A 15089-nucleotide genomic window follows, 5' to 3' on the forward strand; every position below is an offset into this window, starting at 1 on the left:
CTAAATGTCTTCTGCTTGCAGCATGCATTTATCCAGTCATGGACGAAAATTATTAACAGAGTTGTATCACAGGTTATTTTGTTTTATGGGTAGAGCTGATGAGCTCCTCTAAGTCAGCAGCTGCTTTTGATTCAGTTCTGTGTCCACATGATGTGAAGCTTATCTCAAGATGAAGGAACATAGTTGTTTATACTGTCCTAAGAGGTTGATATCATGTGAAGTGAAACATCAAAGCCGTTTCTAATGCTCTGAACTTTAAAACTCACAGCTGATTTAATTAAAAAGTAATTAAAAGGCATCTTTCCCCACCCCTAAATACAGACCCTAAATATTCTTCAAAGCATATTTGATTTTAATGATTTGGTGATTTCCTCCCTGAGGCGTCTTTTAAGTTACTACTGGAATCTGAAGATGTAGCTTTGAGTTGTGACGATAATAGACCATTAGTGAAGTAGGTGTTTGCCTCATAAGATGATAAAATTACATGTTCTGTGAAGACAGCCTGATATTGAGGAAAAAAAAAAAAGTAATAAACCTAGTCATTTTTCCTGTAACAGCTGAAGTTGATGTCAGACTTTTTTTTCTTTTTTTTTTTTTTTTTTTGGTGGTGATTTATAGCTCAAAAGAACTGCTGAAGCAGCTTGGTGAGGTACATGATAAGGATGCTAGTATGCCACTCTTGCTTTTTTTTTTTTTTTCCCCCCTTGTTTCTCCCGGCCCTCCCCTCCCCCCAAGTTTGATCAAGGTTCCTGTATTAAAATGAGTTTGGTTTTAGCTTGGCCTTTATGGCCAATGATGGAAAAGTCTTGTAACATGTAATACAGCTTATATTGCACTGTCTCGTTCTGAAAATGTTGTGTGGAGGACTCAGGATGGGAGCTCCATGCTGTGTGTCTGGATTTAACCTCTTGTACAAGTAGTAACCTATATGTTTTCATCTCCAGAGGTAGCCCTGGAAGATACAGGGGAAAAAATAATCTTTCAGAAGTCATTTCACATTCGGTAGTGATTGTGTCAGAAACAAGGCAGCAAAGGAGTATTTGTTATTATAAGGATTATAGAAGCAGATTTGTTAGTACTAGCATTGGTATTTCATTATCTTGTAGGTATGAACATTACTGTCATTAGAAACGTGGTGCCATTCCCTGGATGTGGGAAGGAAATGCGCTTTTTCAGCTACTTCCAGAGATCCTTTCTCATTTTCCCTCTCTCCCCTCAGTATATGCTGCCAAATGAACCTCAATGCTGCCCTCCCGGAGAAATCCAAACTTTGATGTGGCTGTTCCCAACAATGGCAAGTGAAAAAGTTTGAAATATGGCAGGAATGCCCTGCTGAAACTCTGAGCTGGAGCTGGATCCCATTCTCTTTCAGACATGTATGTACCAGGACATGCTTCCCTGGGCAGCGTTTGCTCTGTTCCCTCTTTGTTCTTCTCAAAGTCGATGCGGTTTCGTGACTGCGTGCCCACAGAGAAGTCTTCTACCTCTGGTATAAGTTGTTACCCACATTAGTTATTGGATTGCTGATCCGCACAGGTTATCTGTAAATAGGTAGGTAGCATTTTCTTTTGGGTTCGTGATTTCACCATACTCTGTTTTTGTTGAAGCATATGTGTACAAAACATTTCGGTGAAAACATGGTAAACTAAATATTCAACGCAAGTTGGTTCACAGGATGTAACTTATGTTAAAACACAGGCCTGGTGCAGCTCACAGTACTCTTTTTGTTTGGACGTTTTGTAGAGGGTGCTGAGCACAGCCAGGTTTCCCATCTCCTAGATTTATCCTGTGAACCAAGAAGAACAAGGGATGTCTCAGGATTATCATGGAGCAGTTCATCCTACTTCTGGTTGTGCCCTGTATCACCTCAGCCACAGGCCTGCAAGGTGGATGCTGCAGGTCTAAGGCTGTTTTAAAGCATGGCTGCCATCGCTTGAGCAGAGGGTGTGGTTCCACTGCAGCTTCAGTTTAAACTAACTAAGTTAGAGTGGTTTTTTTTGCCAGATGCCTTCCCTGAACCAGATCCCTGTGTGGTTGCAAGAGGAGCAGTTCTGGTGCTAGAGTGGGTGGAGGAGTGTGCAGGTGGGGAGGCTGACAGGGAGGGTGGGACCTCCAGAAGCCCTGTCTGGGCTTGGCTTACCTTGTGGAGCTGCGCTTTGGGAGGAAAACCTCAGTAGATGGTGCAGTGAAGACATGCCATAGAGTGGACAGATTTCTTAACTGGATAGAGATGCTGCAGGTAAGCAGAAGGTGCAAAAGTCTGGGCTTTTTAGTTTTATGCAGTTTGAGTTTGTCTTTTTTTTTCTTTTTTTTTTTTTTTAAATGAGTAATGCTTCTGAAAGGAGATAAGCAAGGAGAAAGCAGTACAAATTGTTGATGCTTTACTGTTTACTATATACAGAAAGTAGTGCAGCAAATAGGATCTCAGTGTAAACCTTGGATTTACTTGCAGGTTCCTGATTTTAAAAATACATGCACTTGTGTATTTTTAGCTCTTCATATTTTCTGTGGCTTCAGTATCCTCCCTTAATTGTTCCCTGTAACAGGTTTTACAGGCCAGTTCATCCATATAGAGAATAAAGTTGAGGGCACTATTTTAAACATATTGAAATGTATTTTAAATGTTATGCCGCAGCAAAAAAGTAACTGCACTCTTTCCTATGCCTTGACTAACTTCAATCTCAACAGTTACAAAAATTTTCCACTGCAAGTGTGACCCTGCTAGTGGAAATTGAGTCTTAGTCCTTTGCTTGCTTTTTAAAATGGTGGGTGAGTTCCCTTGCTTGCCAGTTTTGGGAGAAGTTTGGAAGGGGTTTATTAATCTGCTTGACAAAAGTATCATCAGCATATTTTTTTCATGCCGCTTCATAAGGAGTTACACAGCTGAAACTACATGCCTGTGGTAATTACTGTAGTAATCAACCTTGTGCCATGATTTTACTGTGTTATTTTGGGCTTTGTTGGTTATGACATGACAGTTACTGCGTAAATATAGGCAGCTTTTTGGACACCACCAGTGCTTGAGAGGAAGAAAGTGTCTTTTACTGGATGGAAGACATAAGAGAAACGCAGGTGAAGAAGCAGCTACAGCAAGAGAAGAGGCATCTCCTGTGGGCAGGAGGTCTCGCTCTGCTGTTGGACCACTGGAAGGAGAGGCGGCTGCGCTGTGCGCTCCTCCTGCCTTTCTCCAATCACGAAATGGCAACGTTTGAGTGTCTTGATTCCTGACTGTTTAATCATTTATTTTGGTCGTTTCAAAGAGAGAGAGCATCACCTGACAAACTTGTGGACAAGCTGGAAGGAAGCATCCCCACACTTTTTTTTTTTCCTCTTTTTTTTTTTTTCTTTCTTTTCCCTCACAAGACCAACGATGAGAAATAGGACAGCACTCAGATGACTAAGCCACTAGTATAGTCAGAATCATGGTAAACAGAAGAGCCGTGTATGCTATTAATGTAAGAAAAGTACCAAGTTTAAAAAATACATAAAATGATGCCTCGTTACTTGGCAGATTAGATCTAGTTTTACCTTGGTGGTTTTTATTGTAGGAGACATGAGATGTTTTTTCCCGTCCTTGTTCTCTTAGATCTTTCTCTTACAAATGTGTGAATCTGCTTCAGGTACTTTGTTAACACAAACAGGGAGCAAGTATGGATGGCTACCAGCAGACTGGGTAGCACCAGCAGGAGCTGAAGGACCAAAACCTGACTGACGTTGCCGAGACCTGGAAAGCATTTGGCAGTTTGAAGTCTCTGAACTCAGCCATTAGATGAATACAATGCAGTGGGACACTGAGAAATGAGTACAATGGAGAAGAGAAGGCTCCGGGGAGACCTTATAGCGGCCTTCCGGTACCTAAAGTGGGCTAGTAAGAAAGACAGGGACAAACTTTTTAGCAGGGCCTGTTGCAATAGGACGAGGGGTAATGGTTTTAAAATAGATGGAAGTAGATTCAGACTGGACATAAGAAAAAAATTTTTACAATGAGGGTGGTGAAACAGTGGAACAGGTTGCCCAGAGAGGTGGTGGAAGCCCCATCCCGGAAACATTCAAGGCCAGGTTGGATGGGGCTCTGGGCAATCTGATCTGGTTGAAGATGTCCCTGCCCCTTGCAGGGGGGTTGGACTAGATGGCCTTTAAAGGTCCCTTCCAACCCAAACCTTTCTATGATTCTATGAGTATAAATATTTAATTTGCATACAATGAATTTTGGTTCTGCCAGTTAGTAATATCCTTTAGGAATTAATTTCAAAGTCCTGTGTTTTATTGAGAGCTGAAAAGTGGAGCAATGACCATCAGCAGCCATCGGACTGGAAGAGCATGCGTGCCTCTGTCCCTGTGGGGACACTTGCCATGTCCTGGTCAGGGTGACGAGACCAGAGGAAATTACTTGGCCTCTGCCTCTTCGTTCTTCCCTGTCCTGGCTCAAAGCTTCTCTCTGTGCGGCAACTATGTGAAGAGTTAAAACGTCTGCCCTGAGCAAAGGGGATGATTTGAGCAGAGGTAAGAGCCTGGCCTGTCTCCAGCTCGCTGGTGCGGCTGTGGTTGCCTGGCTGAGCCTCCGCTCCCAACAGGCTCTTTCCCCCGCGCTGGTGCAGTGTGCCAGCGTCGACAGGGGAGGGGCAGGGACAGGGGGGTGCTGCCACAGCCTCGGGGATATGGATGCTCTCCCTGTTCTCCAGAGAGCTCCACCATGAGCTGGGTGGGGGCTGAGGCGTCTGTGCCACCAGTATTTTGTGTGTTGCTTTAAGCCTCTTCCTTCATGGCAGTGGTGCCTGAAGAGGTCACACACACCAATACCTGGCTGCGTACAAATGCATTTCAGATGATGCTTATCCATACCACTTACCAGACATCCGTTAAGCAAGCCTATTTGTAAACACTGGTATGTTGGGTAGTTATTAACTGTAAATCTCTCCTTTTTGGCTGCTCTTCTCTTGGAGATTTGAAGATGGTTGCTGATAATTGTCAGGTGGCTAAAATGCTTGTCCAAGCTGAAGTCCAGCAACTGCAGCCCAATGCTAGTCCATTGGCTTCCTGTGTGGGATGAAGGGAATATACATTAGGATTTAGATGTAGTTTCAGACTGAATTTGAAGCTCCTTTTATCAGAGTGTGACTGTGCTGGAAGTCCAGCTGACTTTCTCCAGCAGACTTCAGGATGCTTTGGCTGTTCTCTAGAGAACTTGTTTGAAAGTAAATGTAGAAAGCAGGACTTTTTTTTTAAGTTAACACACCAGAGTAGATGAAATATATATACTAAGTATAACAGTATTTAAAACTTGGGTGTTGACATACAGTGATACTGTGTGAAAGTGGGTGAGAGACTGAAATTTGTAAAGCTGCTGTGCTTTTGTATTGCGTGTTTGCCAATAAAAAGAAAAAGTGCATCGTTTAATTTTTGGCTAGACAGGCAAATGCAGACCAGTTGCATGGAAGTGTTTGCTCTGGCACCCTTCATTGCTTATGAGAGTCTTTGCTTATGACCTGGATTCTGGGAAGGTGTCCAAGCTGTGTGCAGGCTGAAGTGCTTATCTCTCGAGTTTTTTTTTTTTTTTTTTTAATTATTATTCTTCACAACAGAATACACAGACCTACTTAGCAAACGCAGACCTACTTAGCAAATGCCCATGCAATTATAGCTGTGTTCCACTTCAAATTCTTTCTCCCCCCCCACCTCTGCTGCAAAGGATATGCAATTAATGCCCTCCTTTCAAGGAGGTCTTGTTCTTCAGTTCCAGGCTGTTCTTTTGCCTTTAACCTTGATAGTGTCTCTTTTTTTTATTTTAATCTGAAAATGTTCTGTGTTAATGATACGGCTTGTTTTCAAGGTGACCTGTCATCTTACATTCATCTCCGGAGGAAAAATTAACTCACTGAGCAAAATGAGTTGTTTTCTGTTTTTATTTGAATACTTGCACAATTTACAAAAGTTCAAGGGGAATTTTTGCTTTGTGCTTTTCTGTCCACGTTACTGATGGAACAGTGGCCTTTTACAAGAAGCTGCTGCAAGAGTGCTCTTTCTGAACCTGTTAAACTCCCTTTTCATTGCTATAAGAAAGTCATGTGGCGTAACAGATGAGTAGCGTTTGTGTAGAGCCCTCGGCTGGTGCTGGGGGAGGCCAAAAGCTGTTTGTGCATGGAACACGTAGAGGCATGGGTGGCAGAAATATAAGTGGGTTTGTGCTGTCTCTCAACGTAGCATGTAGCTGTTTCAAAATCAGTCATTGCTTTGGTGGAAGAATAACTTGACACAAAATCTACCCTGACTTGCTGCTGGTGGTAGGATCTCAAAATGATCCTGGCTGCCCATTTTTAGCACAGTTTCCTGCAGGAGTGAGACTCTGTTGTAATTTTTCCCTTCCTTCTCCTAGGCTTAGATAACATGGTGACCAGATCTCGCAAAGGGATGGGGAACTGAAACTTCCACAGACCTTTACTGAAGCCGTAAGCAGGTTTTGCAGAAAGACTCTGCTGGTGCTTTGACCATGAGAAAGGCAGCAGATGCCATTTTGAGGCATCAGGGCATCCACTCAAGAGAGAAGCATTACAATCCATACAAGGGAAAAGAATTTAAATCACAACTTGCCCCTTTGTAGCCACCCCTGTGAAAGTCTTGTGCAGTTTGGTTTACAAATATGCAAGACCATAGCAAACCAGGCTTCGTTAGTTCGTTTGCATGCAAACCACTGAGGGGTTTTTTGTTGCCCTTTCAGAGGCTACTGGAAAAATTTCCAGTATTAAATGGAGCTGATGCTGTCCTTGACCTTGGGTCATTTGAGTCAGAAAAATGTTTTTAGAACAGCCTCGCTTTTTTAGAACAAAGGAGGACCTGAAAGTTCTGAAAAGTTGAGTAAATAAGACCGTGTTTGTATGGCCTGCAGCAGCTTGGACTCCTCATGGCAGGGACTATAGCAGGAGCATTGTTTTATGTTTCTGTGCTGGCTTGCACCTCCAGCCCCCTCCCTCCGCTTTCCCTGCGGCATTGGTGGCACCCTGTGAGTGCGCGGCGTGGGGAAGGGAAGTGGGTTGTGTCCACTGCTGCTGGCTGAGGCCGTGCTGTTGTCAGTTGTGGGTGTTTATCTAGAGAAGAGAAGGCATCCTGTCCCTGTGTACTCTCTTACACAGTTGTCTGGCATAGTTCTGGTCTTGCTGTAGACGGTCCAGAATCTGCTTAGTTAGAGAAGGCAATCTGCTTTTAACTCACAAGAGTGGAGAGCTGCAAACGTTCCCGGTGAGGGAGACTTGGCATTACCTTTTCCCTGGACTTTTGTGTATTTATAGCAGGACAGAGGTGTTACCCCTTTTCCCCCCTTTCCCTCTGGAGCGGTGGATACTTGAGCTCCCTTCCCATCCCCCAGTTGTCCCTCTCAGCACTCGCTCTGCTGGGATGAAGTGCTGCAGGACTTCCTTCAAAGGGCTTTTTTGGCTGGGGAGCTCCTGGGCTAGCTGTCCTCAGCAGCAGGCTCCTTATGGATTCTGGCAGGATTACGAATGCCTGCTTTCCACTAACCATTCCTATCACAAGACACAGACAAAAATGGACAGATACATCTTTAATGAATTTATAAACCTCAAAGGGTTCGGCTTTCTTTTAAAGCAGGCATCTGGTTTTCCATCCCGAGCTTTGGGTTCCCTTGGTTACTTCAGAATCACTGCGTGCTCCTTCCTCCGACTCTCAGAGCACAGACCTTTTGTATGGAATTGGGGATGATTTCCAATGAGGAGTGGAGTTTAGGAATGATTTTTTAAAGTGAGGTGGTTTGTTTCTACAGAACTAATTTTCTGGAACAGCTTTATCTGTCCGTCACCAGTACTCTAAACAACGCACAATACCTTCTGTGAAAAATCTGCATGTGGGTCCATTTCTCAGCGTATGGCAGTGACTGAAGGGCTCTTCCCCAGACTAGTCACCTCCAGATGAAGCAAACTGTGGAAAATCCTTTGTTAGAAAGAACATATCTGACCTGCATAAAGTTTTTTACCTTTTTTTTTTCTTAACCCAGCAATTTATGTAAGAGGGCCAAGGTTGAGAACTCTATGATTTATAAGCAAATATGCAAAATGTCCTTCCATTTGATGCAATCTTTTGTGTTCAAAGAGGGGAAAAAAAGAAGTGTTCATGTTGAAGTTTATGGATGACCTAGGGTTTAGTCATATGCAATAGACCCTGCATATCAGAGCAAAGGATGTTGTGTTTGGTTTTGGTTTTTTTTTTTTTATTTCTCCTCTTTGCTGCTTTTACCACTTCCATCTTTGGAAAATAGGATTCTGTTTGAGTTCTTTGTTATTGTAAGCAGCTGATTACGTGTCTTAGCTGCATCGTGCAAATGACTGTTTGTCCCTAGCAGCAAGTTGATAGGAAGCATGTTAAATTCTTTCTTTATTTTTAATGGTGCTCTGGGGTATCAGTAAACTGAGAGGCTTTTGAAGAAAGCTGGAATACTTGTAGTTTCAGTAAAAATACCTTAAAGCAGGAAAGTAGTTTTGAATACAGTAACAGAATATTGAAGCTTGTTGTCTGTCTAAATTTCAGTGTCTTCTGCATGCCTGCCTTTTACAGCCATGCTTTCTTTCCCATTGAGGATGTGTTCCTTCATTGTCACATCTGATCAGCTGCATAAGATGACTTTGATGTTTTAAATAAAGATGGTTCATCCTGCAGGGTGGATTATAAACAAATGATTTGTAGTCAAATCATGAAGTACAGTAGGAAACTTCTTAAACATTAAGTCTGATCAGAAATATTAATAAAGGTAGTACTACTTCTGAATGAAAAAGGACTGATATTTGCCGTTCTGTAATTTTAAAATACTTTCTGGATAAGCATTTCCTATTATTTGTTTCCAGTAGCAGTTGTTTTTAATGTTAACAGTAACTATTGGACATGCGAGTTTGCATTTAAATTAATTAAGTGTATACCTTCCTAAGTGAGTGTGTGAAAGTTCTGGAATGCATGAAACTTGTCTCAGTGACCCTGTAATATCATGAAGAGCACGTGGTGATTTGCGTCATTTCAAGTAGCGTTTTCCCATACTAATTATCTTCACTGCAGGCCCCAAGTCAAAATCTGGATGGTGCTTAACTAATAGGCATCACAGCTGTCCCTTGCTGGAGAGCTGACAATTCATTCTGGTTGCAGAGGAAATGTATGGTCTGACTGCAGAAGCATTACGGAGCAGAGTAGGCAAAACCACACATACTTGACTCTGCTGTGGTGCAGAGGTAACCTGTGAGGTTGTCCATTAGCTCCCAGTGGGGAAAAAAATTCTACTGGAGGGGTTTGCCAAGTTTGAAGGTGTATGTTGCATTTCTAAGGCTGCGGGTTGTCTGCCTTTGCGTGCCTAATAGCTCTGTCTTCAGTAGTTACAAGTTCTCCTGCTGTTTTGGGCTTGCAAGTCTGGAGGAGGGCTGTCCATGCACAGGGGCTGCTGCAGTTGATGTTGTCCTCTTTTACTGGGCTCTTAGGCTGTCTCCAGTTTGGGCTCCTAGACTGTCTCCCATTGGTGAGAGAAGCAGCTCCAGCCCTGATGTCTGTTGTACTTTCCTACTAGAGCTGCTCTTTGAGGCTTTCAATCTCTCTGAAGTCAAGAAGAATAAAATAAAACTTGAAAAAATTCTGCATTTGCAGTCAATATGATGCACTTTCCCAAATGGCTTCACTGGTGGTGAACAAATTCTCTTTCAAAACCCACATCAGTATGCCTGAAGGTCTGAATCCCTTTCTGGATCTGATGGGTCCAGGTCCTTAGACTTCAACTTGTATGTACTGAGTTTTTGCTCAGAAAGCATTTCAAGCTCTTCTCTGGGGAATCGGCTCTTCAAGTAACAGATTAATGTAAAGGATTACAGCAAAAACAAGGGCATATAATCTCCAGTTTTGCATGGAAGTACCCTTGATTTCGTGGTTTTAAGAAGCAACCAACCCAAACCCCAGAAACTTTCTTATGGGACATTGGCTCGCCTGGTGTGAGCGGGTTAGGAAGTAGCTGCCCGGGTAAGAGCAGTTTGAAGCTGATGAAGAAAAATCTTACATGCTCTGCTGTGCACTGCCACCTGTCCTGTTTGGACTTATTTTCCTAGCTTAGCTTTTCTTCCAGAGTTAATTTTCTAACAGGTGAGTGAGATGAGTTTCCCTCACCAGGGCATGAAATAAATGCTGAGAGCCAGGGAGGAGGTGAGAAAGCTCCTGTAGGAGCTGTAGGGGAGGGGAGTGAAATACCCCGTTTGTCCTTGAGAGCAGCAAGCTGTTGCATTGCATCACACCACCTAGGAAAACTTAACACTCGTGTTTGACCATGTCTGGGTGATAATGCTTTAGTGTTTGCTCCTTAGAGCAAACAAAAACTGTTAAGAGTATGGTGTGACGTGACCTGGTGGCTGTGGTGCCCAGTGTAACACTGGTTCCTCCTATCCCTTGCTTTTGCCAATACAGCTTTTGGTGGGGCTGTAGTATATAAGATCAGGGAATTCCAGTAAGATAACTCATCTAGGAAAAAAGAGGGAGTGGGGCTGCTTCAGTATGTCCGCCAGCAGAAAAGAGTGTGTCTCTGTTTGGAGCTTCAGGGTTGCCAGTCAAGATGCCTGGGATGTGAGAGGGCTGGTTGGGGTGTGGAGAGTTTTGCAATGCATGGACTAAATCCTGCACTGTAGCTCTTTGCAGTGACGCGTGTTGCATGGATGCCTTGGTGTCTGCGGAGGAGCTGACTTAAGTTCAGCAGAGCTTCCTGACAGGTGCTCAGTACCAGCCGTGTCGGAACACGGAGACAATTTACGTGGGTCCTTTTTTTGCATCTCCCAACAGTAGAGGACTGATTATACAACATTAAAAAAAAAAATTGAATTTCTTTCTTAATGGTGGTTTAAAGTGTTGTAGTACACCATATAGTGCTACCTACTGCTCATAAGTCTTAAGCATTAAGAAAATAAATGGTAGCTTCAATTTTGAATTGCTTGCTGTTGGGAGATCTTAAATTGGATGCACAGCCTCAAGTCTGAAGGTATTATCTGTCTTCTGCAGAGATCTAATGGAGAATGTCTCTTTTTCAGAAATAATTTCCACTGCTAGTCTGAATTGATATTCTAATACATACCTAATAGGTCCTTCAAAGCACTTACCATCTCCTAAATAACTTGTAAGTGCTCTCCATCTCCTCTCTTGCCTAGTCAAAGTTACAGACTTGAAGAGGAATCTTTTAGCAAAATTAAGATGGCAATGGCTAACATTGAAAATGGCAGGAAATCTATCTTATTATTTTAAAGCACGAAAATTCAAGGCAAAACTACCATGTAGTCTTTTTCCATATATTCATATTTCATTTTTGCCACTGCAAATGGCAGCGAATCAGAAAGAAACCTTATTTCGTTGTTGAAATCTAACCATTCATTGTTCAGTACTTGGAAAACACCTATTAGCAGGTAATCTACACTATGCAGAAGTAATTTGTAAACATACTGAATCTGTCTGCCAACGATAGTTTAAATATGTTTTGAGAAATATGAAATAGGCACTAATACCAAGGTTGCAGCAAATGATGAGAGGCGTTTTGTTTTCAGTGTTATTGCAGGCACACCGTGGTATTAAATGTAAAGACAAGATGAAGGATTAATTTTAAAATTCATAGTCCTTTTGGACTTCACTGTGCAAATAACTTTTGTTGTTACTGCATTGTCTTCTATGGAAAGGATTAAAGTCTTGGTTTTTTTTTTCCCTCCATTAGTGTAACTGACAGCTCTCTGTCCTTCAGAAGAAGTTGACAACTCCAAGCACTTGACACCTGTGAAAATCAGGTTTTTAACCTTTGAAGTTCAGAAAAGCCTTTCTGTATTCTTACCTGCTGAATGTGATACTGAAATGAAAGGTAATTTGGAAAAAGCACTTCAGTTCTGTCAGCTTCAAATTTAGCACTACATTTAGCTTATTCTTTTTTTTAAACACTTCCTAAAATGGCTTAGCTGTTGTGACAGGTACTTTTAAACAAAATGGACTTGGCAGCAGTGCTTTCTTAGAAGCTTGTTTCACATGTAGCGATAGGAACAACCTTGTTTTTGACTCGTGCTTTAATTTGAAGTTAGTCAGTGACACGCAGCAGCCTCCTCCGAGACACTTGGTACGTGCAGTATATGCGTGCTAGAAGCGATGGCTGCCTCCAGGTATTTGAGGACACTGGGTGAACTAAAGTGCACCTCTGTAGAAGAATCAGCTTTCCATTCCCTTTAACATGCGCTTTAAATCCCTTTAGCTTTTTAACTATCAAAAAGTGAAGTGCTGCTTTTTGTCCTTGGCTTTCACAGTGAGGAGAGGCACTCATCTCCATCTTTATTAGCGGCAGCCAACTGTGCTGTTCTTTCTGGTCACCAAGCTATACTTGCCTCCAGTTTTTTTTTACTTAGTCTATTGTATCACCGAGCAAACTATACACTTGACCTACCAGTCTGTTGACTAGTTGCAGTCAGCTCTTCTTTATCTCCATTTCCTTTTTTCGCTTGTCATGCAGTGTGGATAGTATCTTTAAAGAAAGGAGGACTGAAGTGATGTTTTTGCAGGCCAGGCTGCTGTAGCTTACCTTCTTCTGTGCCCTCCCAGAGTGGCCCAGGAAGGGCAGGAAGACAGCAGCTGCTGCAGGGAGATCAAAGCACATTTGTTATGCTAAACCAGACAGCGGGCAATCTGCAAGCCAAGGCGGAGCCTTCCCTGGGATGGGGTTGGATTCTGGTGAGCTGGAAGCTGGAAGCGTAATGCTCCATTTCCTGGCCTTCTGTAGTAAATCTTCAACCTGAGTTGAGGAGAAGTATCTGTATGTCCTGGACCACTGAGCATTTACACTGGGATACAATATAAATTACTTCCTGAGTACTTCTTTAAAGTGTTTCCTCCCCCGGGCGGGTAGGCTGCTGTGGTATGACTTTGCTAGAGGACACTTTTGTTTGACATGGCAAGGTGGTGCCGTGTCAGAAGAGCACCCTGATGCTGAGACACTTGCAGTGCTGGAGGTGCTTGTGGTGTAGGAACAGTGGCTGTGTTTGCCTTCCACTCACACCAGTGGCTTGTATCTTTTCTTGACTCCTCGTCCCCAGTCCTACCTTGGCTGTTGTGTATATATATATATATATATTTTTTTTTTTTTTCTCTCCTTTTGATGATTTCTGTCCGCACGTCTTTTGGGTGCAGCAGGACTCCCTTTTCCACCAGGGCTTGAGCTCTCCCTGGCCTTTTCCGTGCTGTTGTACTGACTCAGCCTGCATTGGGTGGGTGTCTGCAGCTCAGCCCTTTAATCTCCTCCCTGCTCTACTTACTGAATCTTTGATCTCTGGTACCTCCTACAGCCACTCCTTTCCCTTGTCAGATAACAGCTACTTACCTGCTCCCCATGCAGCTACTTGCTGCCCTGCCTATTTAGTCTCTGTAGCTGCTTCCTTTCCCTGAATGCCAGTGTTCCTGCCTTAATCTCTGTGGGACAGGTCAGATGATGATATGTACTTTCTTTCTAACCCACCCTCTTTTGGGACAACCAGCTAAGTTACATTCACGGAGTCCGTGTCTTTCAGAAGCTTGGCGTAGGAGACTGCTGTTTTTTCAACCAGATGAATTTGCAGTAGCCTTGGCTCCCTTACTGTGCTCGTGCAACCTCATCATACACAGAGCCACCTATACTGGGCTTCTTGGCTTCCCCAGATCTGCTCCCAGGAGGTGGGCACAGAGCCGATTGCTCTGCAGGTGGCTATGAGGTGTACTTCAGAGCTCTGCTGGTAAAAACAAGATGCAGCAGGAGAAGCCTTGCCTGCAGGGAAGCTGCCAAGGAGACTTCCCCTCCCTGTCACGGGAGAGAAGTATTGGGCATTCCCCATCTGTGTCATTCTGTATCGGCTATCACTGGGGTGGTTTTCCAGTTTACCCTGTCTCCAGGTAGCATACACTGCCCTTCTGACCTGCTGGCAGTTCCTTGGAGCAGCGCTATCTCGATGCATAACCTCCTTTTTACTTCACTGGAATTCAGGAAAAGTTAATATTCCATCTTCTCCCCACACATGCCTCAGCTCAGGGGTTTTCTGTGGGAAAATGCCAAAATTGGGGCAGTAGCAGAACTTGCAAAATGCTGAGATGCACTCGCTGACTTTAGAAGATGTAGGAAGACACATATGTTCCATTTAATCTGATTCCCTGTTCTGTTACTCAAGGCAGAATTCTCTGAATACTACAAGAGGGGGCGAATGAGAGAGGCAGCATGCCTCAGGGGATTGTGTGGTTTAAAATACATCTCTGCTAAAAATCGCAACAGATGGTGGTGGGATTCTGAGGTGGATTTTTTTTCAGATAGTACTTTCAAACGACTTCCCCCAGCCACCTCTAGCTTCCTTATCAATGCAAGTTTCTGGAAAAAGTGTGAAAATGAATAAAGGGAAGTTGAATTGGTTTTCTGGTTTGTTTTGTTTGTTTGTTTGTTTGTTTTGCATCTTCAAGGGAAAGGCCATAGGACCTTCTGTTTCCTTTTTCTGTGGTGCTAGACACAGCTCTTTGCCTCTACCAGTCCCATTCTGCTGTATTACCCAGGTTAGGGAAGTGTAAACAAGTGTGCAAGTAGGTTTTTACAGAGTCTCTGTATTTTTCACGTGTACAGTGTATGCTGTAGGCTCTGTGTTCACTTCTATTAGTGTTCCTTTCAGTCAGGAAAAGGTCTGTCTTGCAAGAAGGGCATTAACTGCTGATTATCTGCAGGCTGTGTTTGAGGAATTGGCTGAGGGTTACCTTGCAAACCAGGTTTTGGTCCCCCCAATACCCAGGAACACAGAAGCTGTCCTTTCAGGTTCCAGCTGATAATTTTTCCTTTGCTCAGGAAGGGCATCCTGTTATGTTGGCTTCCACGCAGTATCCGATTACCCCATGAAACGTGAATGCGATCTTGAACTCTTGTCCAGATATTCTGTCTACTCATACTTTTCATTATTATCCTTTTAAGTGGAGTTTGGTTTTGTTTTGTGGGTTTTTTTTTAATATCCTTTGCAGCAAGATGGATGGTAGTTCAACTGATTGTTCCGCTAGGTCACTCTTTATTTGGTATCCCTACTTAGATAAGGTCATACATGTTATGG

The 15089-nt window shown here is 43.2% G+C and overlaps 1 protein-coding gene across 3 annotated transcripts in view; it reads left to right on the top strand.

Annotated features, from left to right (window-relative positions):
* RASSF3 (Ras association domain family member 3) overlaps positions 1-15089 on the top strand; it is a 109290-nt gene that overhangs the window by 68176 nt on the left and 26025 nt on the right. Inside the window, exon 1 of one of the 3 annotated variants that reach the window (XM_086748749.1) lies at positions 2136-2239. The exons of the other annotated variants lie outside the window; for them this stretch is intronic. Coding sequence (XP_086604875.1) covers positions 2231-2239 — 9 coding nt within the window. The 5' untranslated portion in view covers positions 2136-2230. Of the gene's footprint in view, positions 1-2135; positions 2240-15089 lie in introns of those variants that run through there. 3 annotated transcript variants of the gene reach the window in all.

The sequence above is a fragment of the Chlamydotis macqueenii genome, chromosome 1 (genome assembly GCF_036417535.1).
Source record: "Chlamydotis macqueenii isolate bChlMac1 chromosome 1, bChlMac1.mat, whole genome shotgun sequence".
Lineage (NCBI taxonomy): Eukaryota > Metazoa > Chordata > Aves > Otidiformes > Otididae > Chlamydotis > Chlamydotis macqueenii.